The sequence below is a fragment of the Dipteris shenzhenensis genome, chromosome 3 (genome assembly GCF_047967505.1).
Source record: "Dipteris shenzhenensis isolate YYH24624 ecotype China chromosome 3, Dip_SZ_1.0, whole genome shotgun sequence".
Lineage (NCBI taxonomy): Eukaryota > Viridiplantae > Streptophyta > Polypodiopsida > Gleicheniales > Dipteridaceae > Dipteris > Dipteris shenzhenensis.
Window position 1 is genome coordinate 34,563,215 of NC_141598.1, and position 26,379 is coordinate 34,589,593.

Here is a 26,379-nt window from a genome sequence, read left to right on the forward strand (position 1 = left end):
AATGGGAGACTAGAGCAAGACAAAGAGCCTTTACAGATAAAGGTTGCTCTTCCAAAGAGTTTTTCAAAAGTTTACATCAGAGGAGAATCAAAACAGAAATTTGCAGAGTGCTTATGCCCGATGGATCATGGACTACCTCACGGTCACAGCTTGCTTCCTTTTGTGTGCATCATTTCTCTCAGCAATTTGGCTCTGCAGCTCCTCTCTCGCAACAGATTTTGCATGCACGAAATTTACTGTTGCAACATGTTTCTCCTATCATTTCCCCTCCTAAAGCTTTGGAATTGGAGGAGCCTTTTACTGAGAGGGAACTGTCAGATGCGATCAAATCATGTGGCAGATGGAGATCCCCTGGATGGGATGGTTTAACAGTAGAGTTTTTTCTAGCCTACTGGCCTATTTTGAAGCATTCATTGCTATATATGGTGAATGCTGCGTGGCAAAATCAGAAAATGCCGGACACATGGAAGAGAGGTCTTGTTAAGCTCCTTCCCAAAAAACAAATTTGTGAGTCTTTGGCAGATTGGAGACCTATCACTCTTATGCCCGTAATTTACAAAGTCACCACCAAAATGATTGTCGACCGGCTAAAGGGGATTTTACATGATGGGTTGCATCCTGCTCAATATGGCTTTGTCCCGCGCAAGCACATCACCGATAACATTGCTAATGCCTACATTGGAATTGAATATGCTAAATATACACAGCAGGATGTTTTGTTACTGCAAATTGATATTGCCAAAGCCTTTGATACTGTTCAGTGGGATTTTATATCATCGACTATGCAAGCATTGGGTTTTGGCACAAAAATGCAGCAGCTCATCACTTGGCTATATCAAGATAGTGAAGCTGCCTGTATACTCTCAGGAGATATTTCCCCATCCTGGACTCTTGCTTGCTCTGTCAGGCAAGGATGTCCCCTGAGTGCTTTACTTTTTGCTATAGCCACCCATCCACCACTTCAATATTTGGATCACCTTTTGGACACTAATCAGTTGCACGGTTTGGAGATTCTTGGTAGTCGCAGCATGATTGCTCAGGCATATGCTGATGATTCATTCTTTACTCCAAAAAATACTCGGGCTGATTTGTCCATGATTATGCATGCTCTTACTACATATGGTTTGGCTGCTGGCCTTCGGGTCAATTTTCAGAAATCAAAATTGCTGCCATTACATGCACAGGAATGGCACAACCTTCTGTGGCCTGGGGAAACTGTCCCCGCTTCTCATTTTATTCGACATCTTGGTTATCCTCTAGGCTGGGGACTCACCCGCTCACAACAAACTGATTGGGTGCTAGCAAAGTTAAGGGCAAAACTTGAATATTGGAAGCTTGCAACTTGGCCATTACATGTTCGCCTGCGAATCACACAATCCATTTTGATAGCATACATACAATTTTATCTGCCTCTCACTATGTTCACTAAGGCAGATCTGGTTTCATTTATGTCAGCTATCATGGAAATTTTCTGGCGTTCAAAACATAGCAAGAAAAGTCTCAGATTACTCTCTATGCATCGTCTCTGTTCTCCCAAGATGCACGGAGGTCTGAACATTCTTGATATTCAAATGCATTTACTTGCCCACAGAGGGAAAATGATGATACAGTTTCTGCAAGGAGATCAGCCTTGGGCTTTCATGGTCCGCTCTCTCTTATTACATCTTCATACATCTTCCTTTGGGCATTGGCAGCTTACTCAGTGGGATTTTTTATTTGGCTCTATCCAAGGCAAGATCAGAGGATGCCCTTTTGTCTCTCGTCTGCTTCTTGATTGGAAACATATTCTATCCCATTTGGAATGGCATGGCAGGGACTCTCTCTCGGGCAACTCTTTGAGGGTAGAGAATATTTTTTGGTCTAAAGTTTTCCACCCCCCTTTGGCCATACAAGAACCCCGACGTTCTTATTTTCTCTCCTTCAAAGGCATTTCATCTGTGGCGGATGTACTTCAGGATGATGGCACAATCTTATCCTTTTCTATGGCTGCTCACAAATATGGCTTGGGAGCTCATTATCGTCCTTTATGGCATCGAATTTCAGCAATGCTCCAACCGTACTTGCCGGTACCCCATTTGGAACTTCAGAATCGGCTTGAGGATTGGATCTTACGCTCTCCTTCCTTATATGCCCGTCCTCTGAAGCTCTCACATATCACAGTGTCATCACTGTATAAAGTGTTATTACCTCCGCCTTGGATTTCCCACAAAGCAAATACTGTTTGGCATATAGATCGCCCAATGAAGTGGTGGAGAAAAAGGCTGCGTCTCCTTTGGCATTACAAAGTCCCTCTACGACAACAGCTTTTCCTATGGCGAGTTCTTCTTGGCATTTTTCCATCCGGATAGTTACTCGCACACTAACATATTGCTTCAGCTGTTTGTCACCGATGTCAGCACTCTACTGAATCAGTGTTTCATATCTTTTGGTCCTGTTCAAACACTTCTGATCTCATTGCTCTCATCAGACAGAGGCTTTGACAGCGATTTCCTACTGTTACTTTTGGCAGATTTTTTTGGTTGTTTGGCTTTCATCCAGAGAGACAGGGATTTGATTTATTTTTTGTATGGGTGCGCTATTGGACCCTATGGACTTTATGGATGGACAGAAATCATAGAGTCTTTGGTGAGCCACTATTTTCATCTTTTCTTTTTTTCAAACGATCTCTGCAACAATCATTTTATGATTGTCTTTAGACTCGTTTGATTGATCGGAATGTATATACAGCTTATACTGAGATCTTCAGTTGAGTAGTAGTTACTTCGTTTTTTGAAGTAACTATGAATGTAATTATTCTACAGCAATAAAAGATTTCTTCCCACCAAAAAAAAAAAAAAAAGCTTGACTGTCCCTGGACAAGGGCTCACAAAGGGGTCACATCATACGACAAAATCTCCTATCTGGGAATTATAATACACTTGTCGATGTAGCCAGTGTGTCACCTTGCACCCAAGTGCAGGGGTGCATGTGACACCCTTAGTGGGTACAGGGACCCAATCGGTTGTCGACTCTACTCTCTCTACCCTCATCTCCTTTCTCTCTCTATGGTGTACACCATATAGTGCTAGCCACGATAGTCTGTAGTATCTTGAAGTGGTTCACTGCTTTGATATCCTGTGTATTGGGGTAAGGATCAACCATAATAGCAAGGCCATGAATGTGAAGGGGTTTATGTGAGGTATTAAGTTTTTCGAGAGGTCATTTTTGCATAAGGTTTGGATTGGAATCCTACTTTTATATCGTGTCACGTGTAAGGTACCACTTGTCATTTCCCTTAATCTCTACATCTCTACTTGCTCTACTCTCTTGAATCTTCTAAAATTTGTATCTCTTGCTACAGAGCTCCGATGGCCTTCAGACCAACGCCGTGCTTTTTGTAATTTTGTGTACAAAATTCAGGGAGTGAGAGAGGTCTAGGCGAGATGTCTAGGTGGGAGGTGGTCTGCAGCGAATTAGTTTCATTTCGTGCTTGATCAAGCTTAATCGTAAGCAATATGCGCTTTAATTTCTGCTTCTCCCCTCCCTCGCCGGCTTGCCACATTGCACCTCCGCTCGGCCTCCACTCAGCCCCACTGGCTCCCCTCCTCATTCAGCCTCCACTCTCCCCGCTCTTGCTCCTCTATCCCTGGGCTTCCCCTCCCCCTCCCGTCCCTCAAATAATTGGTTGGGGCAGAAGCTAGAGAAAATTCCAGAAGTCGTGCATTCTAGAAGGAACCTTCTCGATTCTCCTCGCATTCTGCGCTTTAATTTTTGCGTCTCTCCTCCCTCGCCGGCTTGCCACACTGCACCTCCACTCAGCCTCCACTCAGCCCCACTTGCTCCCCTCTCTCATTCAGCCTCCACTCGCTCTGCCTCCACTCTGCCCTCCCTTGCTCCTCTATCCCTAGAATCCCCCTCTCCCTCCCTTCCCCTCCCTCCCCTGTTGGAAAGGTCACCTCCCCATCTGTAAGCCCCCAAATGAGGAGAGCGTGGGGGATTGGCATTGGGCTTGGATGTGTCGGTGAGAGGGGGTGTTGGAAAGGTCACCTCCCCATCTGTAAGCCCCCAAATGAGGAGAGCGTGGAGGAGGGAGACCTAGGGCAGGATGTACCCAAAGAGAGAATACCTGGATGTGTGGATTTGGGACAGATCTGGAGCATTCATGGTTGGTGGGGTACAGCAAAGGGGAGCCTAGCAGCGGCCCAAAAGGGCTTGGCTAGGGCCCTTATATAGGGCTGGTTGGGCTGAGCCAACCAGGTCGGTTGGGCCAGCCAACCAGGTCTATCCAGTCGGCCCAGTTGGGGCTGGCTGGTTGGTCCATTTGAAAGGGCCTTGAGCCCTATAAAAGGAGAGGCCTCAGGCCTCATTTGCTATCCAGCAGCCAGCAGTTCTAGGGCAGGAAGGAGCAGCAGGAAGACTACTCTTTGGGCCTATCTACAGGAGGTGAGAGAGTGTAATAGGTGCTGCAGACTTAGCTCTAGGGAGAGGCTGGACCTTGGCTGTCTTCTAGGGCAGCAAGGTGCTGAGATCATCATACCTTCTGGAGCAGCCATTCACAAGCAGGTTGGAGCAGTGGAACAGGGACCTGTGTGTTGTAGACAAAGCTTGGCAGGGGCTGCCCACCTAGGCTGATTTACAGGCAGTAAGGTGGAGAAGAACACACTGGACGGAAAGTCTATAGACGCTCGAGGTGGAGCACGCGGACTCGATTCTAGAGATAACTGGCAGATAGGAGGAGGACCTTGTGGTAAGATCAGAGGACCACATCATTGGTGGGACTCTGGATCTCTATCTTTTGTATTGTGTCCATAGTTTTTAGACGGAAATATATTATTTTGGTGGTTTCTCTATTTGGCTGGTTCATTGTCTATTGATGAGTCTGCACATCTAATCTATTTTATGCACATAAGTTAAGAAGTTTGTGACTCCACACCCCACACCACATTGTGTGAGCTCCTGGGCATTACTATAAGTCTTCCGCTGTGCGTACCCTCTGTTGGGTCATTTCTTCTAACATCACCCTCATATAATCGGTCAGGACGGAAGCAAGTTGAGATAGAAGTAAGCATTGTGCATCCAATAAAGTACTTATTCTCCTTGCATTATGCGCCTGGCGACTCGCTTAGGTTAATCGCTTTACTTGATTAATTATTTCACTAAGCTTACCTTAATTAGTGCATCGCGTTGCCTTTCATTAATTGAAATGCCTATTTTTCAATGTCGTGGGAACCTACTTGTATTTAGGGAGATATGTCTCTAGATTTTTAGTATGGAGACGAAAAATAGAATAATAGAAGTGAAATTGTTTATGTTTCTTTTTCAGCAATCATGGCTTTAGAGGGACAAGATCAAAATCCTACAAAAGTGCGGGATTATGTAATGATGTTAGTCAATGGAAATTGAAGATGTAATATTTGCAACTAACAAATGTGAGGACAAATGATAAGAATAAGTAAGCACTTTTAGGCGATGGGAAAAAGCGCATTGAAAAGTGTAGGGGACCAGGGGTTATGAGTTGAAGCCATATTGCGAGGAGCCACCCCGGATGATGAAATAGCACATCCAAACTCTTAGGGTGATGCTCATGGAAGCCACAGTGTTTTGTTACGATGTTAGTTGGTGAAAAGTGGAAATGTAACATTTGCAGAGTAGAAAGAAAGAAAGAAAGAAAATTTATTAGAGTCTTCGGAAGACCGATGGGTCTATGAGACTGAAAGAAAACCTAATACAAATCACAGTAAGGGTGGAGCTACTGAAAGGAGCATCATCACCTGTGCTGAATCTTAAGTCTGATCATACATATGGTTGCCATTGTTGGAGTTTACCTACAATGATAGAAAACATTCATCTACCGGGTTCAGTCCGTTTGAGCTGAACTATGGTTATAGACCAGCCAATCCAACTATAGTTGGAGTACCTCAGAAAGTGCCTAGTGCCGCGAACTTTATGGTTCAAATGCGGGAGATGCTAGCACTTGCGAGAGCTAATATCCGCCAGGCTATGGATAGAGCAAAGGTGTATGCGGATGAAAATCGGTCTATAAGGGTATTTAAGGAAGGGGAAAAAGTTTTTCTCAGAATTCCTTCACACTCGAAGTCGTTGACTTCAGGAGAGTGTGCTAAGTTATCACCTCGATACTGTGGGCCGTGGTTAATTCTAAAGAGAATAGGCAGTGTAGCCTATAAATTAGAATTGCCACAGGGGTGTAAGGTGCACCCGGTTCATGTTTCGCGCTTAAAGAAATTTTTGCATACAGGTGACTCACTAATCGAAGGTGTGGTTTTGTTTCAGGAGATAGAGGATATTGCAAGGCGCAAGCCAACAAGAATCCTGGACCGAGGAACAATGCAAATATGAAATCGGAAGATACCCACGGTGTTGGTTGCATGGCATGGTCAGCCTCTATTGGAAGCTACCTGGGAATCCGTATACCAGTTACGGAGAGTGTTCCCAGATTTCATCATCGAGGACGCTGATGCTTGAAGAGGGAAGGAATGTTATGCTCTAGCCGAGATAGCATGACCTCGGAAAGATCGGTGGGCATTTTCTCTTAGATGACCAACTTTTGTAATAGTTAATGTGCGTAAATGAAATGGTCAAGAGAAGTAACTGCCAAGGTCCTAGGTGAGGGTGAAATGGCATTGACTAGGTAGTTCTGAGTGCTAAGGCCTAGGTGCACCTAAATGTGCAATAATGCCAAGGGGCAAGTGGTTTTAAATGTGCCCCAAGAGAGGGGTAAAAAGGTGCACCAAGTGGAGAGGCTAAAACGATGACATTTGGCAAGGAGAACTATCTAGGGAAATGAGGGTCTCGTGGATAAGGAGAAAAACAAAGCAACGAATGAATTAGAAGATCTGTGATCTACGAGAGTAGGCGGGGTGGAACAAATGAAATGCCATCACCCGTGATCTGTGTCAACGTAGGAATAGCGATTCATTAAGAAGAGATAGAGTTTTTGATAAAAGGTGTGTAGCTGTAGGAGATTCTCTCGAATGACCTGGTTGGTATGTGGCCCAATCGGGATGGTGGGTGGGAGTACCGGAGGGGCATCTTAACTGTACTGAAAAGGAGGTATCCTATCGATGTGGAACCCTAGTCTCACAAACCATCTGTGAGTCCGTGCATACTAGCATCGCTCGTCTCCCTCTGTTGCCAACCTCATGGAGGAATCGAGAGCCAACCATGGCAACCTCTGTCTCCCTGATGTGCAGTCCCCATATGATCTAACCTGGTGTAGATATGTGATTGTCTGAAAGGCTGCATCTAGCTGGAGTGGAGAAGCACCAAACTCGGCCTGAATGATGTGATGTGGTACAGACGGTGTCACCACAATGTAAATATCCTAAGTCAAAGTACAGTTGACCATTTATTTGATCATAATTAAAGAGTTTTATATGTGTTAATTACGGTCAAAGAGTTATTTTAATGGTCAAAGGATTGATTATGGTCAAAGATACTTGACTTTAGTCAAGTAAACCTGACTACGGTCAGAGAGTGTTGACTTCGGTCAACAAGACTTGGCATGCGCCAAGAGGGGTTAACCCCGGTTAACCAAGATGTGCCAACCTCGGTTGGAGAGACTTGGCTACAATTAAGGCGCCTTGACCTTGGGTCGAAGCTCTTTAATTATAATCAAGAGTGTTGACTCCGGTCAACCAGAGAAAATATATATATTTATTTATATATATATATATTTGTTTAGATGTGCACATGTGTTCAGTGGGGACGCCCACCGTGACTAGGATTAGTCCACAGTGTGTTATTTGCATGCAAAGCGCTAACAATTAATGGGTACCATGGTGGTGCGCTTTAATTAATTGTTGCAGGTACTAGGAAGGATTATTTTTCCTAAGCGAAATGGGAGCCTGACAAGCACCTAGGAAGCGGTTCGTGTGACCGAGAGCTTTGAAGACTCTAGAATGGCCCTTAGAGGCTTGTAATAGGTTTTAGTCTAGATTTTAGACAAGTGGCATGTTGCCAATTTGAATGGGGCTTGAAGCTCTTGTAAAAGGATTTTTCTTTTCACGTTTTAGGAGAGACCTACGAGACAGCTCTAAGCTGAACTTCTGTAACAGATTTTCCTGAAATGAATAAAGACCTTCGGGGGGGTCCAGCCCGACAATTTGTCCTGGGCCCTAGTGTATGTTCAGAGAGAGGGAGTGAGGGAGAGCCTTTGGAGCATGTAATTCCGTCGTTGACGTGAAGCTATTGCTGTTTTTTCCACTCTCAGTGCTGTTTCGTAAACTACGGTTGTATTGGTATCAGAGCGAAGGTTAGGATTGCCTCCTATGGCGACCTTGATCAAAGAATTACATAGTTTCTGCAGTAATTTGCTGCGAGATTTTTCAAGGGAAGATTGTATTGGTATCACGAGCGACGTAACTGTTTGATTATTGCGTGAGCACCGGTGGAATTATTCGGCGCCATATAGAAGTCTATGCAAGCGCACGTTATGGCAAAGGAATCGACGGAGATGTCCCCAGTAGATAATTCCTTGATACCCTGGGCGGAGGGCTAGCAGGGATAACAGGTGCTCTCACACGGGCGCTCATGGCGCAAGTCCGTTGCTTGATGGAGATACGACAGAGACCGTTGCCTTTTGATAAGCTACGCTTGGCGGAAGATTCATGATGGAAAAGCATTCGTCAGGCTCTTTGCGCCCGTGATGCGTGCGTGAAAAAGACGAAGAAATGGATTTATCATGGTCAACGGAGCTGGCGACGCTGATGCGATGACATACGATCCTCTTGACGGAGATTTTTGCAAAGGTTTGGGCAGGCTTGCCAGAGTTGACGTGGCGCTGACGTGGCGCGGGACACGTGGCAGAGGTCTTGCAAGGTGCTGATGTGGCGCACGTGTGTATTCTGACACATGGCAGGTGACGTGGCAGACACGTGTGGATTCCTGACGTGGCAGTACAGGTGGCAGTCAGCTCAGATGCTGACATAGCACTGACACATGGCAGACAGGTGGTAAAACTGTGGTTAGTGTAAGTCTGGTTAGCTGGACTTTGATCAGATGTCCAGTTAGTTGGCCCAACCAAACCAGACCAGAGCAGAACCAGTCTGGTCAGTTTGGCCAGACAGTAACTATCCAGTCACAGACTAACCAGACCAGAACCAGTTAGTCTGGTTAGACTAACTAGCAGTTACTCCATCTGGTTACTGTTCTTAAAAAAAAAAAAGACAGTTGCAGAGACAGTTTTGGCTATCAAATTTTTTCCCTGCCTGTCAGACTTTTACTGTCAGAAAAGTAGCAGAAAACCAGAGAAAGCAGAGAAAACAGAAATTTGCAGAAAAAGGAGTATGCATGCCTTTGAGCAGTAAAAAGAGGGAAAAACAGATGCCTTTTGAAGCCATCTGCAGCAGCCAGGAAAGGGCAATATAGTTGATGATGCTTTGGCAACTGTGTGGGTACATGCCTTGAACTGACAGCCAGTACTGGCATAGATTGTGAATGCAAAACACCTCTTGTTGAGGTACCTTTTCTGTTGGAAAAGCAAAGGTAGTGTGCATTAGTTACTTGCACAGTGTGAGAAAAATCTGCAGATCTCAGAATATGGATCAATCACCTATCCAGTGGGATTCTCAAGATAGGGATGTGCATCCAAGACAGAGGAATGTGCCGCAAACTCAACAAGAATTTGAACAAATGGTACGCACTCGTATACAAGAGCTGGAAAATCTAAAAAGGGATCCCAGGGTTCAGCATTTGTTTCCAGCAGAGGCTATGCCTAATCCAGTATATGACGTGCCAATGCCAGAGGCACACTCTCGTGTACAGTCTGAGAGAGAGAGATCTCATAGATCTCATAGGAGACGGTCCCATAGTAAAAAGAGATCGAGGCGTCATCACCGATCTCCTAGTCCATCACCGTTTACCTCGAGTTCGACTTCTGTGTCTTCTTCTTCCTTATCAGATAGACCATCCAGGAAAAGAAGGAAACACGAGAAGTCTGGGAAGAGAAAGTCTTCCAAAGCGACCAGGGAATTTAAAGAGGGAGGAAAATCTGTCAAGTTTATGACCTACAATGGACAGTATGGTCATACAGACAAAGCATTGCAGTTTATCAGACAGTTTGATGCTGCATTCGGTACAGAGAAATTTTCAGAATCCTCCAAGTTAAGAATGGTCAGCCTACACTTAACAGCAATGGCTAGTGCATGGTGGAGTGCACTGACCACAGATGGGTCAGCCCCAAGAAAGTGGAAGGGCTTCAAGAAAGCCTTCTACTAGCAGTTCATGCCTAAACAGTTTAGAGACCATGTTCTTCAAGACTGGGACAGCTTGCACATGGATGCAGGAGATACAGTGGATGGGTACAACCAAAAGTTTTGGGATGCTTATTTGCAGGTTGCACCGTTCAAAAAGATCTCCAAAGGTACCCAGATGAGGAAGTACAGAGCAGGTCTCACTCCAAGAATTCAGGCAGTAGTGAATGCTTTGGGGGCAAAGAATATTCAAGATCTTATGCATTCAGCCTCAGTAGCGAGTCTTGTGCCGCTACAAGATCCATCTACAGTGCCATCCTTGCATGCAGGACGTGCTGATAAAAAGAAAACTGATTTTCAAAAATCAGAAAAGAAAGAGTCCCCTAAGGCTGAAAAGAAAGGGTTTCAGCCTCAGAAGCCGAGGGGTACTCAATTCTCAAAGACCTATAAGGGCAAATCTCTATTCACCCCTGAACAGATAGCGGAATTCCGTAGAGATGGGAAATGCTTCAGGTGCGGTAAAGAGGGGCATGTGGCTGCCCAGTGCCCAGAAAAGCCTTCATCATCGAAGGGAAAAGAGGCAGAGAAGCCACGAGGACCGCAAAAGCCAATGGCAGGGGGTATTCCTGATATACTGGGTCATGCTTTGAACCCAGAAGAACGAGAATTGCTGCTATCATGGGGCAAAGTTAGAGATCAGCAAGCGCTAATTTTATTTGATCTAGGGGCTACTGATAATTTCATATCAGAGGATCTAGCCCTGAGGCTGGGAATTAAGACGGAAGAGTTAGGCAGGGCTTTGGATGCTGATCAAATGTTTTGTGGGAATCCTGTGCCAGTTACTCCCTTGATAGGGAAGCTCCGTCTTCATATTCAGAGTTATGTGGATCAGGAAGACTTCTTCATTTCTCCACTGAAACATTATGATGTAGTTTTGGGGATGCCTTGGTTTCACCGCAAGGCAGTGAAGTTGACTCTTCCTGAAAGAGTGCTGGAATTTGTGCATAGGGGGAAAAATCAGCGTGTAATTGCCAGGAATAAAGGGGACACTATCCCCATTGTATCTGATGTTTCATGCGGTAAAGCAATAAAGTCTGCAATTTCTGCGTACATGGTTTTTGTAAAAGAAAAAAAGAATGATATGCATGCGGAAATGAATGATGCAGACAAAAATAAGTTCCAGTTTCTTGTAAACTTTAAAGATTGCTTTTCTGATGTTTTGCCAGGGGAGTTACCCCCAGAGAGACCAGAAGATCATCAGATAGAGTTAATGCCTGGTAGTGAGCCACCAAACAGACCCCCTTATAGAGTCAGTGCGACTCAGAGAGAGGAGATTATGGCTCAGGTACAGGACTTGCTGTCCAAAGGGTTGATTCAGCCCAGCTCGTCTCCTTTTTGTTCCCCTGTACTGTTAGTACAGAAGAAAGATGGTTCATTCCGTATGTGCGTCGATTATCGCGCACTGAACAAAATGACCATCAAGAATAGATTCCCTATTCCGCGTATTGATGATGTCTTGGATCAGTTAAATGGAGCTTCAGTTTTCAGCAGAATAGATTTAAAGAGTGGCTACCACCAAGTGAGGATACAGCCTCAAGATGTGCATAAGACAGCATTCCGCACAACATTCGGGTTGTATGAATACTTAGTGATGCCTTTTGGGTTGACAAATGCTCCAGCCACATTCAATAGAATGATGGATCGCATCTTCCGGAAGTACAGGCATTTTACTGGTACTTTCTTTGATGATATCTTAGTTTTCTCTAAGACAGAGGAAGACCACAGAGAACATCTTGCTATAGTGTTTCAAGAGCTGAGAAATCATCAGCTCTATGCCAACAGCAAGAAAAGTGAATTCTTCCTGGAAGAAATCCACTATCTGGGGCATATAATATCCAAGAATGGGATACAAATGGATCCAGCGAAGATCCGTGCCATTCAGGAATGGCCAGAGTTGAAAACTGTGCATGAAGTTCGAAGCTTTTTAGGCTTGTGTTCTTACTACAGAAGATTTATCAGACATTTTGCTGATATCGCAGCTCCATTACATGACCTCACTAAGAAAAATGCAGCCTTCACATGGGGATTATCACAGAAGAAAGCATTCAATACACTCAAGGAAAAGTTGACTACAGAGCCTATTCTGGTAGTTCCGGATCTGTATCAATCTTTTGATGTGGATTGCGATGCTTGTGGAGAATGTGTTGGGGCTGCATTGCATCAGAATGGTCATGTAGTAGCCTATGAAAGCAGACGACTTCGGGATGCGGAAAGATATTTAGGAATCTATGAGAAAGAGTTATTGGCTGTAATTCATGCTATCCATACCTGGAAACATTATCTTTTGGGTGCAGATTTTACTGTCAAAACAGATCACCAAAGTCTGAAATACTTTTTGACTCAGACCAAGCTTTCAGAGAAGCATATGAAATGGGCAAACGTGCTGTCAATGTATCATTTTCAGATTGTCCATACCCCAGGAATTCGGAACAGAGTGGCAGATGCCTTGTCCCGAAGACCCCAGGTCAATAATGTGACTATTGCTTACCATCAGGACCTGGAAGGTATGAGGGAACAATATGCTCATGATTCTGATTTTGGTGAAATTTTACAGCAAATGCAAGAAGGGCAATCTACCAGTCACTATTCCCTGAAAGATGGGTATTTAATGAAAGATGATTGCCTATGCATCACCCAGGAGATGAGGAAAAAGATTTTGGAAGAATGCCATGCACCTCCCTATGCTGGACACAGAGGGATTACAGCAACAACTCTAGCACTAGAGAGGTATTTCTTTTGGCCAGGAATGCGGAAAGATATACATCAGTTTGTTACTGAATGCCTTACGTGTCAGAAAATGAAGTATGATAGACAGAAGGCATCTGGCCTACTTATGCCTCTTCCCGTGCCTCAGGCACCATGGGAAAATATTACAATGGACTTTATTTTTGATTTGCCGAGATCAAAGTCAGGGAATGATGGGATTTGGACTATCATTGATAGATTCAGCAAGCAAGCTCATTTCATTCCGGTTCGCAAAACCATAAAGGCAGATCATATGGCTAAGATGTTCATGGCACAAATCTTTAAACATCATGGTATGCCTAAGTCCATTGTTAGTGATCGAGATCCCAGAATGACCAGTCTATTCTGGAGAGCTTTATTTGATAACATGGGGACGAGTCTGAATTTTTCTTCTTCTTTCCATCCCCAGACAAATGGTCAAAGTGAAGTAGCAAATTCTACCATTTTGGATATGCTGAAATGCTACGTGGGTGACCAGAGTTCAGACTGGGAAAAGTACCTACCCTTAGTAGAGTTTGCTTACAATAATACAGTACATAGCTCTACAGGGAAAGCCCCTTTTGAAGTCATATATGGGAAGGTAATTTTGCCACCTATATTGAGGACTAAAGATGAAATATTTGCAGCTGATCAGTTTGTAAGAGACCTCCAGACAGCTTACAGCCAAGTCCGGACAGCAATTGAAAGGTCTCAAGAGAAACATAAAAAGGCTGTAGATAAACATAGGAGACAGTTAGATCTCAAGGAAGGGGACTGGATACTTTTGAGGTTTGAAAAAGCTAGGCTCCGCAAGTTTAAAGGCAAACAGAAAGTGTATGCAAAGTTATCTCCCAGATACTATGGCCCTTTCAGGGTTACAGAAAGAATAAATGAGGTTGCATACAGATTAGCATTGCCAGAGCATTGGAGGATTCACAATGCATTCCATGTGAGTCTTCTAAAGAAATTCCAGGGACCAGAGCCTACAGAACCAGTATCAGAGGATCCACCAGAAGTGGATGAGCTGGAGGAAGTCCTTCAGCCAGAGCAAATTGTGTACCATACTATACGTAAAGGCCCTCAGGGTAAGGAATTTTACAGGTATCTTGTAAAATTCAAGAATTATACGGCATTAGATGCCAAGTGGATGGACGAAGACATGTTATCCGATCATCCACAGCTTTTGGATGTTTACAAGGAAGCTTTTCAGTTGCGGTCAACTGAATAGAAGCCGAGGGGATGTCACCACAATGTAAATATCCTAAGTCAAAGTACAGTTGACCATTTATTTGATCATAATTAAAGAGTTTTATATGTGTTAATTACGGTCAAAGAGTTATTTTAATGGTCAAAGGATTGATTATGATCAAAGATACTTGACTTTAGTCAAGTAAACCTGACTACGGTCAGAGAGTGTTGACTTCGGTCAACAAGACTTGGCATGCGCCAAGAGGGGTTAACCCCGGTTAACCAAGATGTGCCAACCTCGGTTGGAGAGACTTGGCTATAATTAAGGCGCCTTGACCTTGGGTCGAAGCTCTTTAATTATAATCAAGAGTGTTGACTCCGGTCAACCAGAGAAAAAATATATATATATTTATATATATATATATTTGTTTAGATGTGCACATGTGTTCAGTGGGGACGCCCACCGTGACTAGGATTAGTCCACAGTGTGTTATTTGCATGCAAAGCGCTAACAATTAATGGGTACCATGGTGGTGCGCTTTAATTAATTGTTGCAGGTACTAGGAAGGATTATTTTTCCTAAGCGAAATGGGAGCCCGACAAGCACCTAGGAAGCGGTTCGTGTGACCGAGAGCTTTGAAGACTCTAGAATGGCCCTTAGAGGCTTGTAATAGGTTTTAGTCTAGATTTTAGACAAGTGGCATGTTGCCAATTTGAATGGGGCTTGAAGCTCTTGTAAAAGGATTTTTCTTTTCACGTTTTAGGAGAGACCTACGAGACAGCTCTAAGCTGAACTTCTGTAACAGATTTTCCTGAAATGAATAAAGACCTTCGGGGGGGTCCAGCCCGACAATTTGTCCTGGGCCCTAGTGTATGTTCAGAGAGAGGGAGTGAGGGAGAGCCTTTGGAGCATGTAATTCCGTCGTTGACGTGAAGCTATTGCTGTTTTTTCCACTCTCAGGTTTTCCCCGAATCATCCGTGATAGAGTGGACACGGGTGGAGTCCAAGAGAAGAGCCTTGGTCCGAGGGTCCTAGAAGTGGGAGTGAAAGCACTGTCTCTCTAGCCAAGCCAGTGAGGCGTATCCCCCGCTCAGTCTGGCTTGCATTGCTGGTCTCATTGTGAAGATCGGGCCGGAGAAGATGACCCCCAAGTAAGTGTGTGAGGATACGATCTCAACTGGTGACCCACCCAAAGTAAAAGTAAACTGCTTCCGTTGCATGTTTGCTCGAGAGGTGTTAAAGATCATGACCTTGGTCTTGCCAAGTTTGACCTCCAAATCATGGGATAAACAATGCATCCAAGTGTCGCTGGAGCCCCTTGGGTGTGGACGACAAGAGTGCCATGTCATCTGCATAAAGAAGAATCTTGATGATGATCCCGGCAAGTGAGCAACCGGTCCCTCCGAACGTCCCCATGAAAGTCTCAAGCTCATTGATGTAGAGGCCAAACAGGGTCGGTGATAAGGGACAACCCTGTTTGACCCCTATGGTACTCAGGATCTCATCTGTCCAACTTGCGCCTGTATAAACTCGGCCTGAGACTCTCTCATACAGTGCCATGACTGCCTAGATGATCTCCTGATCAAATCTCAGTGTCTGTAGGCGTGTGATAAGACGAGCTCGAGGAAAATCCACAAAGCAATAGTATACCCTCTCCTTCCGTGATCTGGCCTCCTCAATGACACTCTTGAGTGTAAGTATGTGATCCATAGTCCCATGGTCTCGCCTGAAACCGGCCTGACCCTCTGCTTTGAGCCCTCTCATCTCTGCAAATAGGCCGACCGATGCATCCAATACAGCTGCATAGATCTTGGACATCACATGTCCAATCATGATAGTCCTGTAGTTACTCGGGTCCATGGGATCCCCTACCTTGTGGATGGGGGTGATGGTGTTGAGTGTCCAAGTGCGGGGGAAGCCAAGGCAAACAGTGTCATTGAATAGCTTTGCTGGCCATTGTGCAATTACAATGTCGTGTCCTTGACTCCCCTCCTGGTGAACAACGTGCAAGTGGTGGGACGAGGTGTGTGTATGAGGTCTGGAGTGGGCTGGTGTGGGACATCATATAGATGGTGTGCATACGTGTGCCAGACTCTTGTGTCGGTGAGGGGTGATGGGATGATGATGATGCTAAGATTGATATATAGTCGACTATCTACATGACTATGTTGTACCATGTTGTACTTAGGACTTCGTACTGCCATTTTGCATTTTTTTGCATTCTGCATTGGTGTGGATGCTTGTTTAGTAGCTCCACTACCACAGCTCATTGTCTCAGGTGCTTCACAATCTCATAGACCCATCGGTCTTCCGAAGACTTTTATACTCTCTCTCTCTCTCTCTCTCTCAGGTTCTTTACTGGCAGGATCCACGATACCGATTCTCCTCTATGCACATGACGTGGTTCTTATTTCTTCCTCCCAGCAAGGTTTACAGGCACATCTCCATGCACTCCACAGCTTTTGTCAGGACAGAGGGTTGTCTGTAAACCTTGGGAAGACCAAAGTCATGGTCTTCAACATGTCATACCAGGTTTATAGGAGAGGCGAGTTCTCTTTCACATGATGATGCAGGAGAGGGGGAGAAGAGAGGTGGCGTAGATGATGAGGCGGATGATGGTGGTGAAATAGTGGTGGTAACCATAGAGGTCGAGGATGTGGTGAGCGGCATGGGCTTTGGGTGGGCCCCTTTCTTCACGGCCACGGTGCTGCTGTCCACTGTCAAACCGCTCTGGTTGCTGCGTTTGTTGAAGTCCTCCAGATTGAGTTGCTTTTGTGTTTTTGCCTTGTCACCATTCCTCTTCCCCATTCCTCTTCCCCATCTCCACGCGTATGCAAATTTGGATCGAGGGGTCTCCTGCCTAGTCTTCTGTCCTCATCCCCCTATTTCTTTCATTATGGGGACAAAGAAGGGACTGCAGGAGGTCGAAGTTGCTGTTTTTTTTTTCCCCCCTTTTTTTCATTTTTTTTTCATTTTTTTTGGGGAAGGAGGAGAAAAAAGAAAGAAAGAAAGAAAGAAAAAACTCAGGGGGGGGGGTTAGCGAGGGGGTATGGAGGGGGGAGCGGGGGGGTTAGCGGAGGGGGTAGAGAGGGGTAGCGGAGGGGGTAGCGAGAGGGGTAGTGAGGTAGCGGGGGTTAGCGAGGTAGCGAGGGGGGGGGGGTAGCAAGGTAGCGGGGGGGTTAGCGAGAGGGGTAGCAGGGGGTAATGAGGTAGTAGGGGAGTTAGCGGAGGGGGTAGCGGGGGGTAGGTAGCGGAGGGGGTAGCGAGGGGTAGCGGAGGGGGTTAGTGAGGGGGTAGCGGGGGGTAGCAGGGGTAGCGGGGGGGTAGAAGGGGTAGCGGAGTGGGTAGTGGGGGGGAGGGTTAGCAGAGGTAGTGGGGGGGGGTTCGGAGTACAATGGAATAGTTGTAAGAATGGTTGGAACTGTAAGCACTTCTTAGGTGATGAGCGATTGTTGCAACACCAAAAGTGTAGGGAGCCAGGAGCCCAAAGAGTTGCTGCCATTTTGCGAGGAGCCGCCCATGCAAATGTAGACCCATGAATCCAATTCTAGAGAGACACATACACACATGTCATTGTGATTTGAATAACTTGCAAAATCTTGAATAGGTTGCTCCAATGGGTTTGCTTATTGCTTCACGTTTGATGGGTTTCTGCAATGAGTTTGTTTCTTGGTTCTCGTTTGGTGGGTTAGTGCAATGGGTTTGCTTGTTGCACAATTATATATATATATAACTTGAAAATAGTATTTTGAGAGTCAAGTACACATACATCGTGTGGGCATTTTAATATTAAGAACTTGGAATATGTTACACAGACACATCTATATTAAATGCTCAAGAGCCAATATTAAGAACACAAAATTATGTTGATCTCATATATTCAAATAGATGGCAAACACTAGACACAAGAGTTTGTAGTTTCAAGGCTTAAGAGCTTAAAGCTATCGCGGGGGCACCAAATTGCCAAGTCTGAAACCATATAGCAAAGAAGCTGGGCTTAAGAGCTTAAAGCTATTGCAGGGGCACCAAATTGCCAATTCTGAAACCATATAGCAAAGAAGCTGGGCTTAAGAGCTTAAAGCTATTGCGGGGGCACCAAATTGCCAAGTCTAAACCATATAGCAAAGAAGCTGGGAACTCAACCCGACAAAGTGTGCACAGCCTCCTTGCTCACATGGCTCGTAATAAGTAGATAAGATGAATGAAATCTGTGCTAGCAAGGATTTAAGAGAATTTAAGATCTTTTTTGTAGATAAAAAACTGTCTGGCAAAAATGACATAAAAGTATGTCTTCACTACCTTTTACAAGGTGGCAACATATTGTACTCTTTGTATCAACTATTGCAATACAGCCCCTTGGTCCATACATTCTTGCCTTAACCGCATGTCCAATTCGGTTAAGCTCGCTAATTGTGTAGCTTGAAGGTGATCAAGTTCCGTGCCACTTCATTTGTCAAGTGTTCTTCAACTGCTATGAAGCCTTTGCACTTGCTCCTTCATTGTCTCTCGTGCTCTGACCAACGCATCTGAGAGCATCTCTTGTATGGTCGCGATGTCTGTGCGAGGCCTTACATGCCTGTCGCTGTGTGAGGACAAATCAATCAAAGTGCCAAAATAACATCTTTTTGAAGTATAGAGGGGCATCCTCGTGATGAGGCTCTTTGCCATACACGTGGATGTAAATATTGCACGCCCCTGTGCTCTGATCACTGGGTGCCTGCAGTCATTAGTTTTTCATCTTTTCATGTTGCTAAATGGGTTGAGCACCGGATGTCAAGCGCCTTTGTCTTCTTGGCTTCCCTCATCTTGCTCTGCCTCTACCTCTGCATGTATTGGCTAGATGGTCAAGAAATCCTTCTTAGACACCAATCTTTTGATGTCCTTCCACTATAAGCCCTTAGGATCTGCCCACTACGAGGTTCGTTGGATAATGTTTGGCAAGTGCTGATTCCTGAAGGGGTGCAGTGGCAATCGTTTGCATCTGCTTATAACGTGTGCGGATTGCATGGGCACACTTCTCTTCTGCCCACTCCTCTTGTGTCAAAGGTCTCGTTCCTGCTCTTCTGGCTTTGTCATTACGAGGTGGCTCGTCTCCTCACACCTCCAACTGTGCTGTGTGAAGGTTCAAGGAAAAGACGGGTGCACGCAAGGCATTCTGAGGAATTTTGCATGCACAAATTCATGCAAGTTTTAACACATACGATTCTACGAATGTGCATAAGATACCAGCAAATTTTAACACTTACAAATGTAACATGCAATGCATGTAACATGATGTTGAATGCATGCATGCAATACAATACATGATGCATCATGCATATTGATTGCAATCAAGCATGCAATACGATACGTATTGCATGCATGCTTTCTTTTTATTTACAGTTGAATTACATGCATGCAAATATGTACCGTATTGCATTTCAAAAGAAAAATCAACATGCTATCTACAAATAAACGATCGATAAAAAAAACATAAAAGACACATGCAGGCCAAGCCTTGCAGAAACACACAGTATCTCAGTGATCACCTTACATCCTGACATCCTGTGCTCCCATACAGCGTGCAAGGTGTAGATCATATGAGGTGCAGCTTCTATTTCAGCCTGCATTGTGCAGCATCTATTAAATCTGTATGTGTGTGCATGTGAACTGTTCTTGAGTTGAAGGTTGCTTCCAACTCCTAGAGGTACTTCCAACTACTAAATTTTCTCATAGATGTGAATGAATTGAAAAATCCCAATCATGAGTAAATACAGCTGTCATATGCCCTCCATGTTTGAATTTCAGAGGTGTAAAGAAATGAAGATGATCTGCCTTGACATATCCCCATGCTTGTTGAAGCTCATGGGCTGAAACCTGTTCTTTTCCTTTGTAAGCTTCAAAATAAGTCTGTGCTGTAACTTTTTCAGCTATTTGCTTTGCTATTTTTTTCCCTTTACGTTTCCCGAATTGACAACTCGTGGACACCTTTGTGGCAAATGCACAAGCCTTCCTTCCTATACTTTTGAAACATCTCCAACTCTATCAATTTTCTAAGTGGTCGGTAATTTTTTTGTTGATTGGGCTTCTTACCCCCTCCTCAACTTCTGAATCAACTGGTGTCATCTTGATGAACTACTTTTGATAAGGACCGCCTTCTTAGGAGCTTTGTGGCAGTTTTGGGACTCTTGAGTCCTTTGTGTTTACCAGACTTAGGTAGCATTGACTTTCATACCTTCACGCAACCACACAACCCTATACTGACCATAGGCTATTTTCCCAAGGCTTATCAAGCAAATCAACTGCAAAGAAAAGCAAGGTCTAATACTTGTTTTATGCAGAATCACAATTTCCACTTAGAAAATTAAAAAGTTACAAACTGAGAAGTAATTTAAACCCCAATAACTTCAAACTTTCACATAGGAGGATAGGGTTAGATGAAAGTGGAATAAAGAAACAGTGACACTGCATGGTCATGACTGAGGGCTCCCCCCTACTAGAGCTAAACTGTGTTATATTTCCTTATTCCAATGATGTGTGGTTTGTAAAATACAATGACTCTCTCAAAATTGCGGACAGAATCAAAATTTTACGCATGTAACAGCTTGCTACAATGATTTTTATTGTGAATTCTCCAACAAAACCTTGGTGAAATTCAGGAATGTGTTCTTGGAGCATAATCTCAGCATATATCACTAGTTGAGAATGGAACACATCAAGGAATGGGTGCTAGTCTTTCATGTGCACTCGGTCTAGCATCCACTTCAAATCAATCCAAACTACTTGGAGAAGCAAGAATCAATCACCACACAGTGAGAACTCAAGAAATAGCTGCAAGAATTGCTCCAAAGTCCCAAACACAGCAAGACTCAAGAGACAAGCTGCAATTTAGTAATAAGTCTCCAGATCAAATCGTCTAGATTCTAGGAAGGATCTTTGTTCAAATTGTCAGCTTAGGTTTAAATATGTAGAAATCACACACGAGTTTGTGTACAAAGTCAAATTGGAGCAAGATCTATCTTGTGGTGATATTCAAGTGCAAGCATTAGCCAAGAACTAGCAAGCTCAACTAAGAAAACTGCAAAACAGGGTGGTTTGTTGCGAGGAAAAGGGTTAAAACTGACATGGATGATAGAGCATTATAGAAGGAATAATTTGGCTGAGAAGGATCGAGAATATAGTCCAGATGAGGAGAACATGTTCAAAAATAGAATTTGCTTAAGAAGACATGGGCCAGTAGCTAGATGATCTCAAATTTCATTTTGGAGGAAACGAGTAGCAACTTTTACATTGGACGATATTAGATTGCCAGGCAAACAAGAGAACTGAAGTTCTAAGTTACAAAAGCTACAAAGAGCAAGAAAGCTAACACAAAGGTGGACTTGGCAATGAAGGAGAACTGAAGTTCTAAGTTTCAAAAGCTACAAGAGCAAGAAAGGTAGCTTTTAGAAGTCAATAAGCTAAACTAACAAATTATTCTTCCCAAGCAAGACAACTCCAGGGGAAAGGGTTACTTCGAGTTGATCAATTCATACGATGACATGGATATGAGGAAGTAGAAGAGCTTGTGCCACTGCACCTTTAGGAGAATTACACAGATATGCACAGACAGGAGAGGCTTTCTGAATAGTACATGAGGATCTTGGAGTTGTCTCTTAAAGCATCAATAGGTGACTCTGGATCCAACTTAGAGGATTCTCAGAGGTCTCAAATATCACAGATCTAGGCTTACCAATCTCATTTGTTGTTTTAACTTTGATGGATTGTCAAGAGCTGCTTGGTATTGGACCAACGCAATAATCCAGAGATTGGACAGTGAGGGGAGGTGTTGGAGAATTGATGCTCCAACCTTTGAACATCCATCTAGATGTAGAACTAGATTAGGTAAAGACAAGATGTATATGCAGTCATTTGTTAGCTAAATAGATGGATTGATGATGTTGCATTCCAACCATGTGCCATGTTGGTGAATGATGTGGAAAACTTGTCAGCTGTCTTGGCATACATGGCATGTTAGGTATTCATCAGGGCAGTTGATCATGGCAGGTTGGCTATCAATCAGCTTGTCACATGCACCCCTGCACTTGGGTGCAATGGCTACATCGACACATGCATTATAGTTCCCTAGTAGGAGATTTTGTCATATGCTGTGACCTCTTTGTGAGCCCCTTGTCCAGGGACAGTCAGGAACAAGCTACGTAGGTCAGTCTCTCAGCCTTGGGTCAAGTCAGACAGTTAGTCCTTGTTCACTAGTACTCACTGGAGAACAGTAGGTTATTGTTTCCATCTTAGGTTTCTAGGTAGGTCTAGGTCTTAGCCTAGGATAGGATCCTAGAAGGGCCCCACTTAGGGCTGAGACAATGAGGAAGAATGGGCTGGGGAAGGGCTGCCTTCATAGGCTGCCCTGTGCCCCTCCCTAGGTAGGCTTTTATGGGGCAAAGGGCCCAACCAGCCGACTAAAAGTCGGCCAGTTTGGGGCTGGTTGGCTCAGCCCACAGCCCTCTATATAAAGGGAGGCTGCAGCCCTCATTTATCATCCAGTTTCCCTGCCTTAGCCACTCCTACAGCTCACTTCCAACACCTTGTGCAGCCCCTGAACACTTCCAGATCTGGCCCTGATCAGCCTCAGCCCTTGGCCCTCAGTTCAACCTTTCTGGAAGGTGTCTACGCAGCACAACGGTTGGAGATTTGGACCAGCAAACGTACTGTTTCATGAGTTCTTAGAAGCTCTCTTTTGCAGTTTGCACAGTTCACTTCTCAGCTTTATCTCTCAGTCATATCTCAGGTCTCTCTCAGCTTTCACTCTCACTCACGTAGTAACCCTGCATTCTGGTGTACAGCACAAGCCTCTTCCTTGCCTTGCAGAAGTGCCCTACATTGTTAGTGTGGACAACATCGAGGTCTCGGTATTGGTCGGAGTTGCCTCTCAGGTCATTAGGTCTGCAAAATACCTGTGCACAGTGTACTATTCAGAAGTGTGTTTTCGTGCTCTCCCGAAAGGGTGTTTTTTTGTCTTTCAGTTCTCCAAGTATTAAAACAAATTCTCCCCTAATTGGGGGAGGGGGCCCTCAGTGGGTACAGGGACCCAATCGGTTGTCGTCTCTATTCTCTCTCTACCCTCATCTCCTTCCTCTCTCTATGGTGCGTAATGCTAATTCCTCGGTAAAGGTTTAAAGAAGATCTTGCCGCGACTACATGATCAGATAACCGTTGCATGTTACATTGGTATCAAAGCTTCTGTTTGTGTCCAGCTTGAGTACTGCAAGTGTATGGTTGTGTTGAGATCCGGAAAGGACACACAATCAAGTGCCATGGAAGGTTCATGGAAAGATGTCAGATTTGAAGGCTATCAAGAGGAGAAAGACCACAAATTAATTAATTAGTTCATGTCGGGTGCGAGGGAGTACACAATTAAAGGTGCTATTCATCCAATTAACCTAAGGTGCTGATAATTTGATTATGAGGCGCCACATGTCAATATTGCGAAGTGTCTCGATTTTTCCAGATCCTTTTGTCACCTCCTCTGAGCAAGTATATGAGGGGAGTGGGGGAGGGAGAGGGGGAGCGAGTATAGAAGGGAGAGGCTGGAGAGGCGAGGGGGAGGAGGAGCTGAAGGAATTGAGCATATGCAATCTGATGAAGCTCCCGCTTCTATTCACAAACCAGCAAATTGAAGCAAATCGAGGGAGGCTGGAGGGGGAGGAGTGGAGGGAGGGAGAGGTTGGAGGGGGAGGGAGGCAGTGGGGCTAAGAGGCAGAGGCGCCGATGGAGGGGGAGCAGGGCTGAGAGACAGAGGCGTCGACGAAGGGGGAAGCGGTGAAGTGTTAATTGGGCGAATTATTAAGGTTTATTCAAAGTCTTGGGCGAGGGAAAACAACAATTAATCAATTAATTGTTAGGAGTGCGGAAGCAAGTAGGAGAGATTGAGGTAAAGCACTATCCATACAAGCCACTGTGGGCTGCAGGAGAGGGCTCACTAAGGCCCTTTAAAATCGAAACTCGAAACTCAAAAGTAGTACTCAATCTCAAAGTCAAAACACATAGGCGGTGCTAGGTGGCACTGCGAAAATATCTCGTATTTGTGTCTGTCAAGTCGTTTCTCTTTGTGGCGAGGGATGTGATGTCCATGATCTCTGTATCTTGTGGGCCACAGAAAGAGAGAGAGAGAGAGAGAGAGAGAGAGAGGAACTGCTTGGGGGGGGGGTATTTAGCAAGAAAGTGCTAGTGCTTGTGCAACTCAGGAGTTGCCTACTTTTAAAGGTTTCCAAAGTGCCATGACTCATAAGAACACAAACTAAGGGTAACAAGAATTACCAACATATTTACTATTTAAGATCTCTCATTTGCCTTGTTGCTCACACGTTATTCAGGCACATGCTTTGATTTGGGTCATGGGTGATTGCTTATATATTGTTTCTTATACATAGATTGCTGTAAAGCGTCTCAAAGTCTGGAGCACGAAGGCTGAGATGGAGTTCGCTGTTGAAGTTGAAATCCTTGGACGAGTACGTCACAAAAATCTTTTGAGCCTAAGAGGCTACTGTGCAGAAGGACAGGAGCGTCTCATCGTGTACGACTATATGCCAAATCTAAGCCTGCTGTCTCACCTACATGGGCAATATGCATCTGAAGGTTTTCTTGATTGGCAAAAACGAATGAGCATTGCACGTGGATCAGCAGATGGCATCGCGTGAGTATGAAAAGGAAACCCTTTTACTTTAACTTATCTTTGTAGTTGTAATATTGAAGCTCATTCTTTTGTATGGTATATATGTTACAGTTATCTCCATCATTTTGCTACCCCTCATATCATTCACAGGGATGTAAAAGCAAGCAATGTCCTTTTGGATTCAGACTTTGAGGCTCGGGTTGCAGATTTTGGGTTTGCCAAGCTTATTCCTGAGGGTGCTACTCACGTCACAACTCGAGTGAAAGGTACGCTTGGGTACCTTGCCCCTGAGTATGCCATGTGGGGCAAGGTTTCTGAGAGCTGTGATGTTTACAGCTTTGGAATCCTTCTGTTAGAGATTATAAGTGGGAAGAAGCCCATTGAGAAATTGGGAGCTGGCTTGAAACGCAATATAGTGGAATGGGCAGCACCATTGGTATTAGATGGAAAGTTGGAAGAACTTGTAGACCCTAGGCTCAATGGAAAATATGATGAAGAAGAGTTGAAACGTGTTGTGCAAGTTGCAACAATGTGTGCTCAAAATGATCCTGAAAAGAGGCCCACAATGCTAGGGGTGGTTGATCTATTAAATGGCGGAAGCAAGGCTGATGATGCTTCAAGTGTAGGGAGTGATCAGAATGGAATTGTAGATACGGAGGAACAGAAAGACAAAAACCTGGATACAGTTGAAGGCTCTGTTAAGAATGATTGTGAAGGCAAACTCTAAGAGAGATTCAGAAATCAATGATAACGCACAGAAGAAGCATTGAAGTTCTCAATCCTTTGGAATAACCCCTCTTCTCGTCAGGAAAACTGGTTCAATTTAGAGGAAACACACAATATTGGCCTCTGAGTGCAAGGATTGGAGCTGTCTAAGGCAATTCTTGTAACTTAGTAAAAATTCTGCCGACTCTGGACCTGTACCTTCTGACCTGATGTTTGTAATTATAATTGCAGTGTTGATTGTAATAGGCTCCTCAATACTTAGCATAGAATGGGAATCTTATCGGGTTCTGATTTATTGAGACACTCATTTAAGGTGTTTCTTGTATAAAAACTCATTCAGATTTTACATGCCACGGTTAGATTTGGGTTCTTTTCCCATTGTGACATGCAGGAACGAATGCTTTTGGAGAGGGGGCAGTTATAGTCTGCTGATTGACAGTGGACACAAAGGTGATGATGTAAACTTTTCGGGGGTGTTTAGAATAGATTCCATCAGTGTACGATAATAAAGAGCAAATTTGGAGCTTTCTTGTAGCTGTGATGTATCATTCTAGGATGAAGCATAAGTAGAAGACCATGGGCTTGGACTAGATTCTTTACATCTTGTCATTGTCAGGAAACATGTTATAAAAGTTGGGATTCTGTTATGTTTTCTACAGTAGTTTAGTGTTGTTATGTATCATACATTCCGAAGTAACAGGATGAGGAAAAATAGGGAGCAATCAGCTAAACATGAAAGGCTAGAAGAGTCCATAGGATCCTGAGAGCATCTGGATATTCCTTAATCGTAATGATCACGACACAAGAGAAATGGCAATCTCTAGTGTATGGAAATGAGGATG

At 44.3% G+C, this 26,379-nt stretch overlaps 1 protein-coding gene across 5 annotated transcripts in view; it reads left to right on the forward strand.

The window, feature by feature from the left end:
- Window positions 1-26,169, forward strand: part of LOC147903702 (PTI1-like tyrosine-protein kinase At3g15890) — a 45,562-nt gene extending 19,393 nt beyond the window's left edge. For all 5 annotated transcript variants that reach the window (XM_087372562.1, XM_087372560.1, XM_087372561.1 and 2 more), the window contains 2 exons: window positions 24,570-24,832; window positions 24,923-26,169. In XM_087372562.1, coding sequence (XP_087228688.1) covers window positions 24,570-24,832; window positions 24,923-25,538 — 879 coding nt within the window. In that variant the 3' untranslated portion in view covers window positions 25,539-26,169. The remainder of the gene's footprint in view (window positions 1-24,569; window positions 24,833-24,922) is intronic.
- Window positions 26,170-26,379: the final 210 nt, after the last annotated feature.